Here is a 16,919-nt window from a genome sequence, read left to right as displayed (position 1 = left end):
TAATTCTGGTTTTCCAGAAATCTAGAACTGTTCAAAAATACTGAACATAGTATCAGCCCATGTGATACTCTAGCATACCTTAATAATTAATAAAATGACTATAAATTGAAATCTCTACCTTATAATCCAAGGCTGAGAGTTTTTCCAGTCTTTTGTTTACATCAGGAGAACCCATCTTCTTGGTAAACTGAATAAAACATAGTTTGTTTTGTGCCAAAAATGATAAGATGATAAAGTTGTCTGTAAGAAGAGCTAAGGAAAAAAAAAGATTTGATAAAATAGTGTAAAATACTAAGTTACAATAAAATGAGAATGAAGTAATTTTTTCCACTGAAATATTACAAAAAGCTACTTTCAGATATAAATACCAACTGAAATAACTACTCTCCCAAATATCATTATTTTACAAGTATATTAAAGATACTATGAATAAACAATAATCATCAAACTAGTGATGCATGGATTTGATACTTTTCCTTTTATCCTGAGACCATTTTATGATACACTGATGTTTGGGGACAACTACCAAATGAGATATATTTGGAACTAGGGCTAGAAAAGCATAAAATAAAGACTATTCCATACTGAATCTAAGATGAAAACATTTTTTTGTGCTTAGCCTTTAATCCTGCATTTATGTGATATAAACCATCCGAGAACAAACTGATTTTTTTTAGGGGATATAGATCAGTGTTCTCCACCAATCTTATGTATTTTTTTATTTTAAATTTTTCATCAATGAACTTTCTTTTTGAGGGTATACAAGCTGAACAAAACAAAGCATATTATACTCAATATGCACATTATGTAAGTTAATATCTAATAATGAAGATTAGCAAAAATATTTCTACAGCTTTATTTCTATGCACACTAGTAGGTAGACAATTAATATTCATGAGTTATATAAAGGGCTACTAATATTAAAAATTATTGATAAAAACATATAATAGGAATTTGAGAAATACTTTATATTGTTCCTAGCATAATGAAATTATACAATGTTTCATAATATTTTTCTTCACTTCCACACCCCTGGCTGTGCAAGCAGCAACCAACAGTATATCTACACAATTACAGGAGAATCTGGAGAACTGCCAAGAAATCACATTGTTATCATGGTCTCATGAGAGTGTATTATTTGGGGTGTAAATAAAAGAAACAAGTAAAAAAAGATATCTCAGAGACATGAATAGTGTTGGAAGTCTTTTATTTCTTATAGAGGAGCATCAACATGACAAAATCATCACAGCCACTATTTTATTCGTAGTGTCAACAAAGGGGTCAATTATTAGACATGAAAATGGAACTTCTTCCATCGGAAGCTTCCTTGGCACCATGTTCCTGTAAGGAAGAGGAAATGGCACACTTACAATCCTACCCCCAGCTTATTACTATCAGGAATGTTGCTAATTACAGCCATCCTGCCGAGTGCTGTCCTCTAAGATGATAAAATTGTGTCTAAGTTATTCAGTGGTAGCTAGTGAGAGCACATAGCAGAAGGAAGGTTTCTGTGTTCTCACCTCTGTCCTTTCCACTGGTGCACACTTTGTTCTGATTATTCAATTCAAGATACTGACAATTTTCAATTTCTAATGATAATGCAACCTGTTTCTTAAACCTTTTTACCTTCAATAAAAGAATATAAGCTTAAAACCTCAGGAGTCAGCACTAAGTATAGCAGAAAGAAAATGGGCTCTGTAGCTAGAACCTGGGTTCAAATCTCAGTTTGGTTATTTTCAGGCTGTTCCTTAGTATCTCATTCATGGGCATGTTCCTTAGTATCTTAGCTTCAATTTCCTTATCTATAAAATGGAGATAATTATACCATATAAAGTTGTTTTTTTAATTAATAAGTAGGTTTAAGTAATAAGTAGCCTTTCAGGGCTCAATAAATGTCAGTATCCTACCTTTTCAATTATTGGCTTAAAAATTTTTTTTATGTGCTTTGTGGCAATTACATACTGGTTGTGTTATACTTAAAAGAATCCAGCTTTGTATATTTGGCATTGGTTTTTGATATTTAGAAATACTGCCCAAATTCTCTCAAAAGTTAGTATTCATAGACTTTGGTAACAAAGAATCTTCCTACGAGCCAAATTACAGACTTTTTTTTTTTTTTTACTGGTGATTGTGTTGACACATTTGGGTTATTTTTTTCAAAATTCATTTGAAAATGAAAAATATTTGAAATTTCAACAATAGGGGGCTAATTTTGAAAACACACACCAAAAAAAAAAAATACCCTATTTTGAAAATACATTCACATTTTTAAAGGAAAAACTGAAAAATACTCAGAATATGAGCCTAACACTTGACAAAAACTTTGGTATTAAATATTAGTCAAAACTTGTATTTGTCCCAGGGGTTGTAACTCTGCTATTATAAGCGATTACTTGTGTTTGCAAGTCCCCAGTGGTAATAATTAGTGTACCTGTTGACATACTATTTCTCCTGCCCCACTGTTAATGTAGGCAATTGACTTGCACATGGGGGTAATTACCATCACTGATGGAGTCTGAGATGAGCTTCCCCACCAGGCTTCTGTCAATCACTACTTTCTCCAGCTGAGGCCCAGAGAGGCTTAGGGACACCAGCACACCTGAACCAAAGAGGAGCTAAAACCCGGTAAAGAGGAAGAGTGGGAGGAAGATACACTGAGCATTAGTCTTTCAAAAATCTCTCTTCAAATGTATAAATTATACAGACATTTACACAGCATTTATACCATGAAATTATAAAGAGTTTTTCTTCATCGAAAACAATTACTGCCATTCTGAGTAAATAGGAAAAGGTGGCTAAATGATACAACACAAGAAGTGCATTGGTCAAAGCTATGTGCAGAAACTGAGTTTATTTCATGTTTATTAGAAGTCTAATCATCTAAACATTTAGAAAATACTCATGGAGAGATAAATGCTTTGCACTGCATTCAGAAATATAATGTGTTCTATTAGTATTTTGAAAGATACTATTTATATCTGAAATTAAAAGACGATTTCCAAATAGTTGTTCCTAGACATTAAATATGGAAAAGATGCAACCATTACAATACAAACAGTGTATGTTACAATTTATCTGGACTTTAAACCCCACTTCTACAAATAAAGATCTTCTCAGTTTAAAATATTAAAATACATGGGGCGCCTGGGTGGCTCAGTCGGTTAAGCGGCCAACTTCGGCCCAGGTCATGATATCGCGGTCCGTGAGTTCGAGCCCTGCGTCGGGCTCTGTGCTGACAGCTCAGAGCCTGGAGCCTGTTTCAGATTCTGTGTCTCCCTCTCTCTGACCCTCCCCCGTTCATGCTTTGTCTCTCTCTGTCTCAAAAATAAATAAACGTTAAAAAAATAAAATAAAATAAAATATTAAAATACATGTAAATCAAGGCAATTAAAATAAAATGTTAAACTTTAAAATTCGTAAATAAATAATACATACCACAAACAATTTCTCAAGAAGAGATAAACACAGTAAAGTACTCAGGCTTTATCAATATCAGGGTTCATCCAACCCCCCAACAAGAGATGACTGGATATTACCATTATGATTTTATATTGCTCCTTTCCAATGGTGGCAACATAATTCATTCATCTCCAAATGTTTAAAACTTCTGAAAGGACTATGCATATGCGTATGCTTGTTATCTATGAGATTATGAAATATCAACATTGGAAGAAATTGTTTCACCTTCAAGGCAACAGACTCAAAGCAGATGAATCATGGAATAGCATATGGTATAAGAAGAAAAAAACCAATTGTCAGTAAACTAATCATGAACATGCTAGCCAAACTCAAAGACAACTATGATTTTAAACAAAACAGGGGAATTCCCCACCTACCTAGATATCATGTCCCAGCTAGAAAGGATGTTTCTGTGTCAAGACATATTTAGACATGTGTGAAAGATGAGCAGCACGAGGGACCAGGTTATTATAAAGAAAGACGACTACTTCCCCATTGCCTAACAGATTCCAGGCACAGGAATAAGAAAAGAAACTGAAGGGTCCCCCGTGACTGAATAGACTGTCCATTTAACATCAATGCCCCTTTGGGTGCAGAGGACAAGGAAGATGTAATCATATTTATTCATTTGGGAGACTAATAGAGGAAGAACATTTGTTCCAAGAATTTCAAAATATTCACAAATTAATTAATCTCTACTGAATTACATCCAGCTCTGCAATATCCCTTGATGGCAAACACTGATATTTCCCTTTGGGGAATTCCCCAATAACAACAAAGCATGTGGTCTTTATTTCTAAATTCTCCCTTCTCAAGCAGGTAATTTTAGGGTCATCTTTCATTTCCAGTTCTCCCCTATGTAACAGCTTTTTTCTCTCCCTTCCTCATTTGTTCAAAACATCTCTAAAATCTGCCGTTTTAAATGTATTTTTATCTACCAAAACCTTAACCTATACTCTTGAGCATCTCTTTTCTTAATTATTCACTGACTGCTAGCTCCTTGTGGGTACTAGCTAGGCCACTTGTATCTTTGTACCTTCAATGCTTAAACAATGCCAGGCACAGAGTAAGTGCTAATTAAATGTTTGGAGAAAAAAAACATATTTAACTCATTATAGGATCTGAGTATTCATAGTTAAAAAGAAACTTAGTCTAATCTTCCACTTCCATAAGTTCCTTTTCCTTCTGCAGCATTCCTTCAAGCATCAGCCTATTCTTGAATACTTCCAGTGATCAGGAGCTCATTATCTTACCACTGGACAGTTCTAATCGATTCAGAGATCACTCGGTCATTTTTTTCATTCAACAAACCTGAATGTTGATTATATGCCAAGCACTAAACTGAATTTAGTGGCTCAAAAGTTAATAAAATATAATCCTCAAAATAGATGAAATATAGGTTAACAGAGGTAGAGATATAAGAAAACAAATGTAATAAAGTGCTATTACTGGTCCTATTATAAGAGCATATACAGGGGAGACTGGGGAGACTGAGAAAAAGGTGGTGACCCTTGAGGTAAAGGCTAATAATGCCTTCTAAGAACTCCTACAGTAATCCAAGTTTTTCTTCAATAGCACACTTTCAAATACTAAAAGATAGCAGCATAGTGTTAAGCATGGACTCTGAAATCAGAATGAAATCAGCACTAGCTCTACCTCTTACTAGCTGTGTGACCTTGTGGGAGTTGCTTAACCTCTCTGTAACTTCATTACCTCATCTGAAAAGGTATTATCTACTTCATAGGAAGAGCATTAAGTAACTTTTTACAAGTAGTATTTAGAATAATGCCCGGCACATATTAATGTTTGCAATTACTATTACTATTTTTTTAAGTTTATTTATTTTGAGACGGGGCGGGGGGGGGGGGAGGGAAGAGCATGAGCAGGGGAGGGGCAGAGAGAGAGGGAGAGAGAGAATCCCTATTGCAAAACAGTGAGATCATGACCTGAGCCTATAGCAAGAGTCAGATGCTTAACCAACTGAGCCACCCAGGAGCCCCTGCAATTACTACTGTTACTGTTATTCAGCCAGTACTCATATGATGTGTGCTCACTATACTATTTGCAATCTCTGAGCACATTCTTTTGTCTTTCTGAAAATCTTGTGCCCAGACTGGACTCAATACTAGACATGGTACACTAGACTCCAGGTGAGTTATCACCAGTACAATCTTTTGTCACCTTTCCCATTTGCTATGGTTTCATAAAGATATTGTCTCCAAGATATTTGCAACTTCCTCCAGAAGTCTGGAATTTAATTTGCCCAAGTCTCTCAAATTTCTTGTTCCTTATTTTCTGCTCTCAGCAACATTATCGTGAACTGGCCCTCATCTCCTAACGGTAGTTGCTATTTCTATGTATGAGCATCTGCTATCTTATAAAACTAATTCTATATGACCATTTAGTGGGATGGAGACGTAAAGTACAACCTGTGAGAGTAGGTAAAAGAAGGAATTTAGGCTGGAAAGGATTCAGAGGGGAAATGTCCAGGTACAGGAAGAAAGCATGCATATGCTACAGTACACAACACACGGAGATAGGAGCAGTGATTTGGGAACTGCGAATCCTGCCCAGTGAGTTTCAGCATTCCTTCAGAATCTTTCCTTCCAAGGACTGGCACAGCCTACTTATTAATTAATTAATTCATTAATTCATTTCACAAATCTGTATTAGTATTTTGTATGAGCTAGGCCCTGTTCTAGATACTGAAGATACAGCAGTGCATATAACAGACAAAACCTTTTCCCTACCTCCCCTCAGGGAGTTGTGTTCTAGTGTGGACACAGGAAACAGGCAAAACATTTTGATATAATGTCAAATAGCAGCAAGAATTACAGAGAAAAATAAAGCGCAGTAAGGATGGGGATTTTAGAAGAATGCTGTTTTGAGCAGAATGACTAATTAAGAAGAAGACCTGACGAGATGACATTTGAGTACAGACACAAATGAAGTGATTGAACAAGACACAAGATTATTTGGAGAAAAGGAGTCTGAGGCAGAGAACAGCAAATGCAAAAACTCTAAGGTCAGAATGTGCCTAGGATGACTGAAGAAAGCTAGGCCAGAGAAGCTAGAGGGAAGTGAGTGACAGTGATATTCACAGAGGATAAAATTAGAGAGGTAGTTGGGCCAGGTTAGGTCGATGAGAAATCACTCGGTTTTAAGCAGCAGAGAATTATGGTCTAATTTATGTTTTGTTTTGTTTTTACAGCTTATGTATTTATTTTTGACAGGGGGCAGGGGAGCAGAAAGGGAGGTGGAGAGAGAATCCAAAGACCTGAAATCATGACCTGAGCTGAATCAAGAGTCAGAAACCTAACCATCTGAGCCACCTAGGTGCCCCTAACTTATGTTTTAAAGAGGGCTCTGGCTGGGCAAGAGTATAAGCAAGGAGACCTTAGGAAACTACTGCAAGAGAAAGAAGATGATGGCTGGGCTAAAATGGCAATGCTACAAGAAATGATATGTGGACAGATTTGAGATATATTTTAAAGGGGATCAACTAGGAATTGCTTAGGGACTGGGTGTGACATACAAGAGAAAAACTAAAAAATGTGGGGACTGAGAAACTGGATTTAAGGAGTTACGGAACACCCAAGGAGACGCTATTCAGAGGGTATCAAGAAATTGGTTTTGGACATGTTAGTTTATGGTGTCTATGGACATAAAAGTAGAGATATTGAGTAGACAATTAGAAATGAGTCTGAAGTTTAAGGTGAAGTGGGGGCTGGAGATATATATTTGGGAGTCATTTAGTCATTTAGGTAGTATTAAAAGTCATGGAACTGGACAAGCTCTTCTTAAAAAATGAGTAGAGGAACTAGAGTGCTAAGTGAAATTAGTCAGTTAGAGAAAGACAAATATCATATGACTTCACTCATACGGTGGAATCTAAGACACAAAACCGATGAACCTAAGGGAAGGGAAGCAAAAATAATATAAAAACAGGGAGGGGGACAAAACATAAGAGACTCTTAAATATAGAGAACATACTGAGGGTTGCTGGAGGGGTTGTGGGTGGGGAGATGGGCTAAATGGGCAAGAGGCATTAAGGAGGACATGCATTGGGATGCGCACTGGGTGTTATATGTAGGGGACAAATCACTGGATTCTACTCCTGAAATCATCATCGCACTATATGCTAACTGATTTGGATGTAAATTTTAAACAATTAAAAAATTTAAAAAATTTTTTTAAATTAAAAAAAGGAGTAGAGAGGTCAAATGGGTGGCACCCCAATCCACAACTTCTGGTATCTTCATAAGAAGAGGAAGAAACAATAGAGAGTTCTCTCTCTCCATGTGCACACATAGAGGAAAGGCCATAGGACAACACAGTAAGAAGACAGCTGCAGGAAGAGAGGCCTTACCAGAAACCCTTACCAACCCTGACAACACCTTGATCTTGGAATGCTAGTCTCCAGAACTGTGAGAAGAAAAAAAAAAATCTGTTGTTTAATCAATCAATCAATAAAAGTTGATAGAGAAAGAAGCCCAAGGTCTGAGGTTTGGGACATTCCAAACTTTAGAGTTGTTAAAAGATCAGATTAGCCCTCTTACTGAAACCTAGTTTGGGTACTCATTAGGATCAAGGTGTGTCCATCATTACCTATCTCTAAATGTCTTGTGGCCTAGAGGTATCTCTGACACCAGATTCTGAAATAAGAAAGTATAGATAAATTAATAAGCTAATTAATGCATTTTTATAAAACAACCTGTGGGAAAGCATAAAGTTTCCAAGTACTGGTGCCAAAGATACTCCTGGGTAGAGTAACGGAGATAACCAGAATTAGGAAAAAATAGTCTCAAGTTCAAGAAACGAATATTCCAGTTCAGACAGGAAAGTGTTTCCACCTGTTTCCCTAAAAGGTTGTTTTTAACTCACCAAAATGAAAATGGCCTTTGTAAGATTTGGCAGGACAAGAAGGAAAAGGGACACTAAGATACTGTCCTATCCCACTACAAGGAGTTGCAGATTTCTGACAGCTCAGAAAATGAAAAAGAGGACAGCAGTACAGGGAAACCACTATCAAGCAGATAGATCTGAGCTTGGGAATAGATCTACATGATGAATAAATGAGAAGGCCAATGAGATTTCCCAAAATTGTTCCAATTTTAATGTTGTTCTTTGTGTACAACATGACTAAGGCAAAACAGGAAATGAAACTTGTCCTTTTCTCAGACACCCTCCCAGACAGGAAGTATCTTCCTTATTATTTCTGCTCAGTCCATGTTTCTTTCCATTGCCTTTTATCATTTCTCCTTCTCATTTTCTTTAATAAGCTCATACCAAAGAGCTTTTCTCTTTAAGAAACTGGGAAATGATTCCTATAATCTTTAGATGGCTCTTCAAATGATTTCTTCTAACCGTAGATTCAGTACTTAAGTGGAAATGAAAAGGGAAAGAGAAAATTACATCAGATGATACCATTAATCAAAACAAAACATAAACAACCACAAGAACCTGAGTTTTATTCCATTCACCAGGTCAAAATATGCATCTCCTATATAATCCAAGTATATAGACAGGGATACAACAGTGAGTAAGGAAGACACATGTTAGTAGAATATATATATAAAATAAAGTAGAAGACCTCATCTCAGCAAGAAGTGCAGGTTTTGGTTAGGATAGATGGCTGCTTTCTAAAAGATAGAGTTTAATATGCCAGAGAAGAGAAAAGCAGCACACTTGGTCTCTAGTACTAAAGAACTGATATAGTATTGTGAATGAGCTATTTTGTAATAGTGATCACAAACAAGTCCATTGATTTCAATGTTCTCATTGGTTAAGAAAACTTCCCCCCATCCCAAATCCATGTGATTATTATCACATCTGAGGAGAAAATGAAAAGTAAAGTAGGCCAGGTGAGTACTAAAAAATCAACAATGAGTGACAGGTTTAATTCACAATCTGAAAATTAAGTCATGAACAGGCAGCAAAGATTGATTTTCATAATCATTAGCAGACATGTGGGAGACAGCAGGTGCTGAATACTACAATCCAGAGAGGCAACAAAGTATTAGGACCACTGGAGTGAATTCTAGGGCTGAAGCAAATATTTAAAGCATTGTAAAGCCACTCCCCTAGCGGTCCAGTAAATTGACATCACGTCGACACCTCACTCAATCCTGCCCCTAATCCAATCCATGGGATAAATTCTGGAGAAACTCTGAGAGCTATAAATAGTCAAACAATTTTACATCGGGGAACTCTAAATTGGAGTGTAGAGTCACTGATCATTTTAAGAGATAACGTGCTGGAAGAAGGATAACATGTCTTCTGTAATTTATTCCTTCATTCAGCAAACATTTGAGTATAGAGGGAAACCATACCTGACTAAACTGTTAAAGTAGAGAAACAAAAGTGAATGCAGTTAAGACAAGAACAAAAAAATCTAATTGACTCATCAAAGGAAATTGAGTTAAGAAGAAGAAACAAAAGACAAGAAATAAACAGGTATTTTTCTGGATACAGAGTGTTACCAAAGGGGTTTCCCAATGATTTGTGTGGTGTAATTCAATATATGAAATAGATACATGCCTAGAAATTTGCTTAAGCCTATTTCAATCATAAGAAATCTCATTTTCTTACTTATTACAAGTAATGTTACTTTTTTTTTTAAGTTTATTTATTTGGGGAGGGGGGTGGGGGACAGAGAGAGGGAGAGAGAGAATCCCAAGTTGGCTCTGCGCTGTAGGCACAGAGCCCAACATGGGGCTTGTTCCCACAAACCATGAGATCATGACCTGAGCCAGATCAAGAGTCAGACACTTAACCGAATGAGCCAACCAGCACCCCAGCAATGCTATTTTAATCTCTAATGTAATTTTCAATCCACCTCTTTCATATTTATATATAATAATTACATAAAAGTGATCATTCCTAGAAAATATAATCATGGTGAAATTCACACACACACACACACACACACACACACACACACACACACACACACACACACAAAGGGTACAAAGGTAAATACCCTATTTGCCAGTAGTTTTAAAGGTCAAAAGGGATAAAAGCAGTGGTAAGAAGTGAATAGGAAGACATACCAGATAGCACACTACTTTTGTACAAAATGTTATAATTTACAGAGTACTTTTGGATACATTCTAATGCATGTAAAATGCCAGTACAACTCTGGCACATAAAAAGAACACAAGTTAAAAAATAATAGTAACAAGGTTAATCTTCATATTAATTCACAATCAGGAGGGTTAAGCAACTAATGAAAGGTCTCATAATTAGTAAGAAAGTAGAGACCAAGACATAGGACAAATCCAATGTTTTTTTCTCACACCACTGAGGAACTAACATCCTTAAGCCTTACTTCTCAGTTGACTTCCATGTAATATCCCATCTGGTTTTCCTCTCTAGCTCTTTCTACTCCAAACCAGCCTCCCTCTATACCAGAGGTTCTCAGCTAGGGGTGATTTTGGTTATCAGGGGACATTTGGCAATCAATGTGTGGAAGCACTGTAGTTGTCACAAGATGTTTATGTGAGTCACTTCCACAGGGGCTCACCTGAAGAAAGTTCTCATAAATGAGTTGCTGTGGAGGCAAAGGTGTTTTTCCCTACCTCCACCAAGCAGATCAGGAGGATCTTCAAATTCTAATCAACACTTTCCACACATAAAGAAAGGGCGATGAATGAAGACCTGGTCAGATATCTTAAATGGAGCAGTGAGCAGTGCACAGTTCATATCAGGAGCCTGGAGGAAGCCTGTTCTGTATGTTTCTAACCATGTTCAAGGCAATGAGTGATGACTCATGCCAGCTGTCAAGATAGAAAGAGCCACAGGGCAAGTCAGAGAGCTACCATAGCTAGATAGAAATATCCTGTAAGAACACCTCCTTGCTTTTGTTCTAATTCTCAGCTCACCAATCAGCTTTCTTATCAATAATTTAGTCTCTTGAGTAATTCATCCATCAGGTGGGAATGCCCCAAGCAAATGAACAAAATCTATGATAACAGATATTTCTGACACTATAAATTAATAAACTGCCATGCAGTTAATAAATCAGTTGCTTCTGAGTCTGGTTATTGTGAATGTTGTTAGTACAAGAAAACGAATGGAGATAACATAGAAGATAGATAAGTTTAATTAATCATAAGTTTTCTGCCCAAGTCTACAATACATTGTTGAAGTGGGGAGGGCAGAATTTTTAAAACTTACAGAACTACATGAATAGCAAGAGCCCATTTTATTAGAAAAAAGCAGTGTGGTATGTGTATATATACGTATTTGGAAATTATCTGCATAAATACAAGAAAATGTCAGAAAGAATATGCCCCAAACTGTTGACACTAGGTACCTCAAAGAGGTGAAATTAGGAGCTGGAGGCATGAATTTTATCTTCTAGCCTTATAGATTTGTTAAAAATTGGGATTACGGATGAATTTTTAAGTTGTTATATGTCTTTGGTATTTTTCTATAAAACTTTTCAAAAACAAAGAAGCAGCTCTTAAAATATCTGGCCACAAATAAATTTATTTATTTATGGTTTTAAAGAGATACTTTTATGCCAGAAAACGTGTTTCTAAGAAGTCTGAATTTAATTCATACTGAGGGGCGCCTGGGTGGCTCCATCGGTTGAGTGTCTGACTTCGGCCCAGGTCATGATCTCACAGTTCATGAGTTTGAGCCCTACGTCGGGCTCTGTGCTGACATGACAGAGCCTGGAGCCTGCTTCGGATTCTGTGTCTCTGTCTCTCGCTGCCCCTCCCCCACCTTCAAAAATAAATAAGCATTATATGGGGCGCCTGGGTGGCGCAGTCGGTTAAGCGTCCGACTTCAGCCAGGTCACGATCTCGCGGTCCGTGAGTTCGAGCCCCGCGTCAGGCTCTGGGCTGATGGCTCAGAACCTGGAGCCTGTTTCCGATTCTGTGTCTCCCTCTCTGCCCCTCCCCCGTTCACACTCTGTCTCTCTCTGTCCCAAAAATAAATAAACGTTGAAAAAAAAATTAAAAAAAAACAAAAATAAATAAGCATTATAAAAATTTTTTAAAAATCATACTGGAAATGAACTACAATATGGATCCTTACTAAAAGGATCAAATAGAAAACTGGACTGAGTCCCTCTCCTCAGCAATTTCATTTATTAAAAAAAATTTAAAACACTCTTTGTTCTTATCATGTTACCTTATTAAATTGTTCATCCATATCCAATTTTTTTACTTACTAAAAAGATCACTGTAAAGTATGGTAGATCCAAATTATGGATTATTATGCACCTACTAAAAACAAGGAGATAGATGTAGATCGCTGACAGGTTATACACGTGAAGCAAGTTACAGAACAATATCTACAGAGTAATTCCACCTATTTTAAAAACATGCATATGCATACATATACACAGATCAGTGTTTGTAAACACAGAAGGACATAAACCAAACTGCAAACTGATTACCATGGAGAGGGGAATGAGTTTGGGGTTGGGGAGGTACTTTTAATTTGTATTATACATCTATTTTTATTGTATGCCATTTTACAGTGATAAGGAGCCATTTTAATTATTTTAAATTTTACTTGTTTTTTATTCATTTATTAATTTATTTTTCTAAGTAGGCTCCATGCCCAACATGGGGCCTGGACTTATGACCCTGAGATCAAGAGCTGCAGGCTCTACCAACTGAGCCAGCAAGGCACCCCTAATTATTTTAAATTTTAAAACATTAAAAGTGGGAATAAAGGTCACCACTAAATATTTTTTCAGTTCCCTTAGTTTGAATTTACCATTTTTAATTGCTCACCTTCACTGAACAGATCTCAAATTCACCAATATTCTGCCGATTTTCTTCAATTTCTCTAAAATCTACCGTTTCTAATCTAACTCCTTGTCTATTCTCTTTTACTAGGACCATACTCAACAGCTGCCCTTGACACCTTCTCCTTTTCCTTCCCTGTAATAAAATACGAATATAGCATAAATCTAAAAGAGCATTTCCCAAAGCAGAGTCTGTAAAATACGAATCTTTGAAAATGTTCCAGAAAAGCTTGAAAATTTTGTGTATAAGTCAACCTCATGAAGACCAGCAACAGCACTTTCCGAGTTAATTTAAACACACACATACACACATTCACCCTTAATATGTTGTCAGATACCTTACTAATTTAAAATTTTGGAGTAATTATTCTGGGTTTAAGCATAAGAGAGATTTCTTAGGATTCGTATTGTTAAATTGTTACTACTTCTACTTTTTGGCTGAGTTAGAAATATAAAACCGGGGCGCCTGGGTGGCGCAGTCGGTTAAGCGTCCGACTTCAGCCAGGTCACGATCTCGCGGTCCGTGAGTTCGAGCCCCGCGTCAGGCTCTGGGCTGATGGCTCAGAACCTGGAGCCTGTTTCCGATTCTGTGTCTCCCTCTCTCTCTGCCCCTCCCCCGTTCATGCTCTGTCTCTCTCTGTCCCAAAAATAAATAAACGTTGAAAAAAAAAATTTAAAATTCCATTTATTGATTTAATTTTAGAAATGAATAATATATTCATGTAGTTCCAAAAGAAAACAACAACAAATTATACAGAGATAATTAAAAGTCTTGTTCCTTTCTCTGTACCTTCCCACCCATACTCCCCTACCCCTGCCCTAGTTAATCAGTTTTCAGTTTCCTATCTATTCTCCAGAGCTGTAGAAGGGTTTTAAGCATGAGAGTTACTGGTTTGCTTTTAAAAAGTCATTTTGGCTAAAGTGTGGAGAAGACTGATGGGGAGCAAACATGGAAGCAGACAGAACACTTAGGAAGTGTTTAAGCAGTCTAGAAGAGAGGTAAAGTAAGGTAGCTTTGACTAAAGTTATGAGCAAAGGGATGGACAGCGTCCGGCAGATGTGAGAGAGATGTAGGAGATAAAATCAATAAGAATAAGAGTTTAGTTAGACATGTGTGTGTGGTGGGAGGAGTCAGGTAAAGAAGACAATCATTTGAGGAGTGCCTGTATAGCTCACTCAGTTGAACATCGGATTCTTGATTTCAGCCTGGGTCATGATGCCAGGGTTTCAGCTCAGTGCTGAGTGTGGGGCCTGCTTAAGAGTCTCTGTCTCTATCTCTCCTTCTGCCCCTCTCCCATGCTCATGCTCTCTCTTTCTCTCAGAAAATAATAAAATATAATAAAATAAAATAAAATGAAGAGGATAATATCGAAGATAAACAGCTGACTTCCAGCATTCTGGTTTCTAAAAGTGGATGGAAGGCAGAGCCATTCACTGATAGTAGAATGGCAAAAGAAGAATAGATAAAGGGCTCGGGGTTCCATTTTAAAGATACTGTGTTTGGGGCTGCCTGGCTGGCTCAGTCAGTAGAACATGTAACTCTTGATTTTGGAGTTGTGTGTTCAAGCCCCATATTGGGGGTAGAGTTTACTAAATAAATAAATAAATAAAATGTTTAAAAAGATACTGTTTGAAATATCTTTGATGTACTCAAGGGGAGACATCAAATAGGCAGCTAGATTTATGGATTTGGGGCAAAGGGAAAGGTCTGAGCTCTATAAAGAAGCCACTGAAGCTATGGATATAAATTTGATTATCTAGGAGTTGAGAGAAGAGGAGAAAGGGCTTAGAATTGGGCCTTGAGGAATACCAACATTTCAAGGAGACAGGAAAGGAGCATGGGCCTATAAAGAAGACAGAGAAGAATGCCACTGAGGCAGAAAGCAAATTGGAAGAACAAAGTGTCAGGAGAACAGAAAAAAGTATTTCAAGAACAAAGGAGTGGTCAGTAGTGTTAAGTCCTCTTGTGTATTTCAGATGATGCTTTCTAAAAAAAGTCTACTGCATTTAGTAATGCAGAGATTTTTGCAACCTTAGCGGAAAGTTTTTCAGCATAATAATCAGGACAAAAGCAAAATAGGAGTTGGTTGAATGCTGGGTGAGCACTGAGAGGAAAGGGAGATCACAAATAGAGACAATTCTTTTGAGAAATCTGATTTTGAATGAAAAGGATAAGACCAGAGATGATTAAGACTTGTGTTTATTTGTTTTAAAAGAAAAGAGTTGCACTTATTTAATTTTTTTTTAAGATTTATTTAGTTTTGAGAGACAGAGAGAGAGCATGAGCAGGGGAGGGGCAGAAAGAGAGAGGGAGACACAGAATCCGAAGCAGGCTCCAGGCTCCAAGCTATCAGCACAGAGCCTGATGCGGGGCTCAAACTCACAAACCGCGAGATCATGACCCGAGATGAAGTCGGATGCTTAACCGACTGAGCCACCCAGGTGCCCCAAAAGTTGTACTTATTTAAAAGCTGTTTGGGAATCACGGGAATCCCAAATAGCTAAAGCAATACTGAAAAAGAACAAAATTAAAGGACTCATATTACTTGATTTCAAAACATATTATAAAGCCACAATAATCAAAACAGTGTGATTCTGGCATACAGACAGATCTATAGACCAATGAAACAGAACAAAGAGCTCAAATACAAAGCCTCACAAATATGGTTAAAGTGATCTTCAACAAGAATGCCAAGACCACTCAAGGGGAAAGTTACTTCAACAAATGGTGTGGGGAAAAACTGGATATCCACATGCAAAAGAATGAAGGTGGACTCTTAAGCTACACCATACACAAAAATACCAAAATGGATCAAAGATCTACATGTAGACACAAAAGTATAAAATTCCTGGAAGAAACCATAGGGAAACAGCTCTAAGACCTTGGATTTGACAATGATTTCTTGAATAGGACATCAAAAGCATAGACAACAAAAGCAAAAACAGACAAATGGGACTTATCAAACCTTAATACTTTAGTGCATCAAAGTACATAATCAATGGAATAAAAAGGCAAACTGCACAATGGGAAAAAATATTTGCAAATCATATATCTGGTAAGGGGTTAATTTACAGAATACATTCTTTAAAACTCCCATAAATCAACAACAACAAAAATCATATAACCCTTAAAAAACAGGGAAACAACCTGAAAAGACATTTCTCAAAAAGGAAACCATACAAATGGCCAAAAAGCATATCAGCATCACTAATCATTAGAGAAATGCAAATCAAAACCATGATGGGATATCACCTCACACCCATTAGGATGGCAACTATCAAAAAAAAAAAAAAAAAAGTGTTGGTAAGGCTTGGAAAAATTGGAACCCTATGCACCATTGCTAGGATTGTAAAATGGTACCATCACTATGGAAATCAGTATGGGGTTTCCTCAAAAAATTAAAAATAGAACTGTCTGATTCAGCAATCCCACTTGTGGGTATATATCCAAAAGAATTGAAATCAGGGTCTTGAAGAAGTATTTGTACATATTTGTATTTGTATTTGTATTTGTATTCATAACAGCATTATTCACAAGAGTTAAGAGAAGGAAGGAATCCAAATGTCCATCAATGGAAGAATAAATAAAATGTGGTATATACATATATAGTGAAATATTATTCAACCTTAAAAAGGAAGGAATTTCTGTCACATGCCACAAAATGGATGAACCATGAGGATTTTATGCTAA

General features: G+C 36.8%; 1 protein-coding gene across 3 annotated transcripts in view; it reads right to left on the bottom strand.

Moving 5' to 3' along the window:
* Positions 1 to 16,919, bottom strand: part of WDPCP (WD repeat containing planar cell polarity effector) — a 394,349-nt gene that overhangs the window by 267,923 nt on the left and 109,507 nt on the right. For 2 of the 3 annotated variants that reach the window (XM_086701002.1, XM_086701003.1), the window contains exons 7-8: positions 2,501 to 2,615; positions 119 to 252 (exon numbers count right to left, since the gene is read on the bottom strand). In XM_086701002.1, coding sequence (XP_086557128.1) covers positions 119 to 252; positions 2,501 to 2,615 — 249 coding nt within the window. The remainder of the gene's footprint in view (positions 1 to 118; positions 253 to 2,500; positions 2,616 to 16,919) is intronic. The other variant, XM_086701004.1, reaches the window with a different exon arrangement.

Source organism: Puma concolor, chromosome A3 (assembly GCF_028749965.1).
Source record: "Puma concolor isolate L17-30 chromosome A3, mPumCon1.1.hap2, whole genome shotgun sequence".
In the NCBI taxonomy this organism is placed as follows: Eukaryota; Metazoa; Chordata; class Mammalia; order Carnivora; family Felidae; genus Puma; species Puma concolor.
Note: the sequence above shows the minus strand (reverse complement) of the source record. Positions and strands in the feature narration are given on the sequence as shown.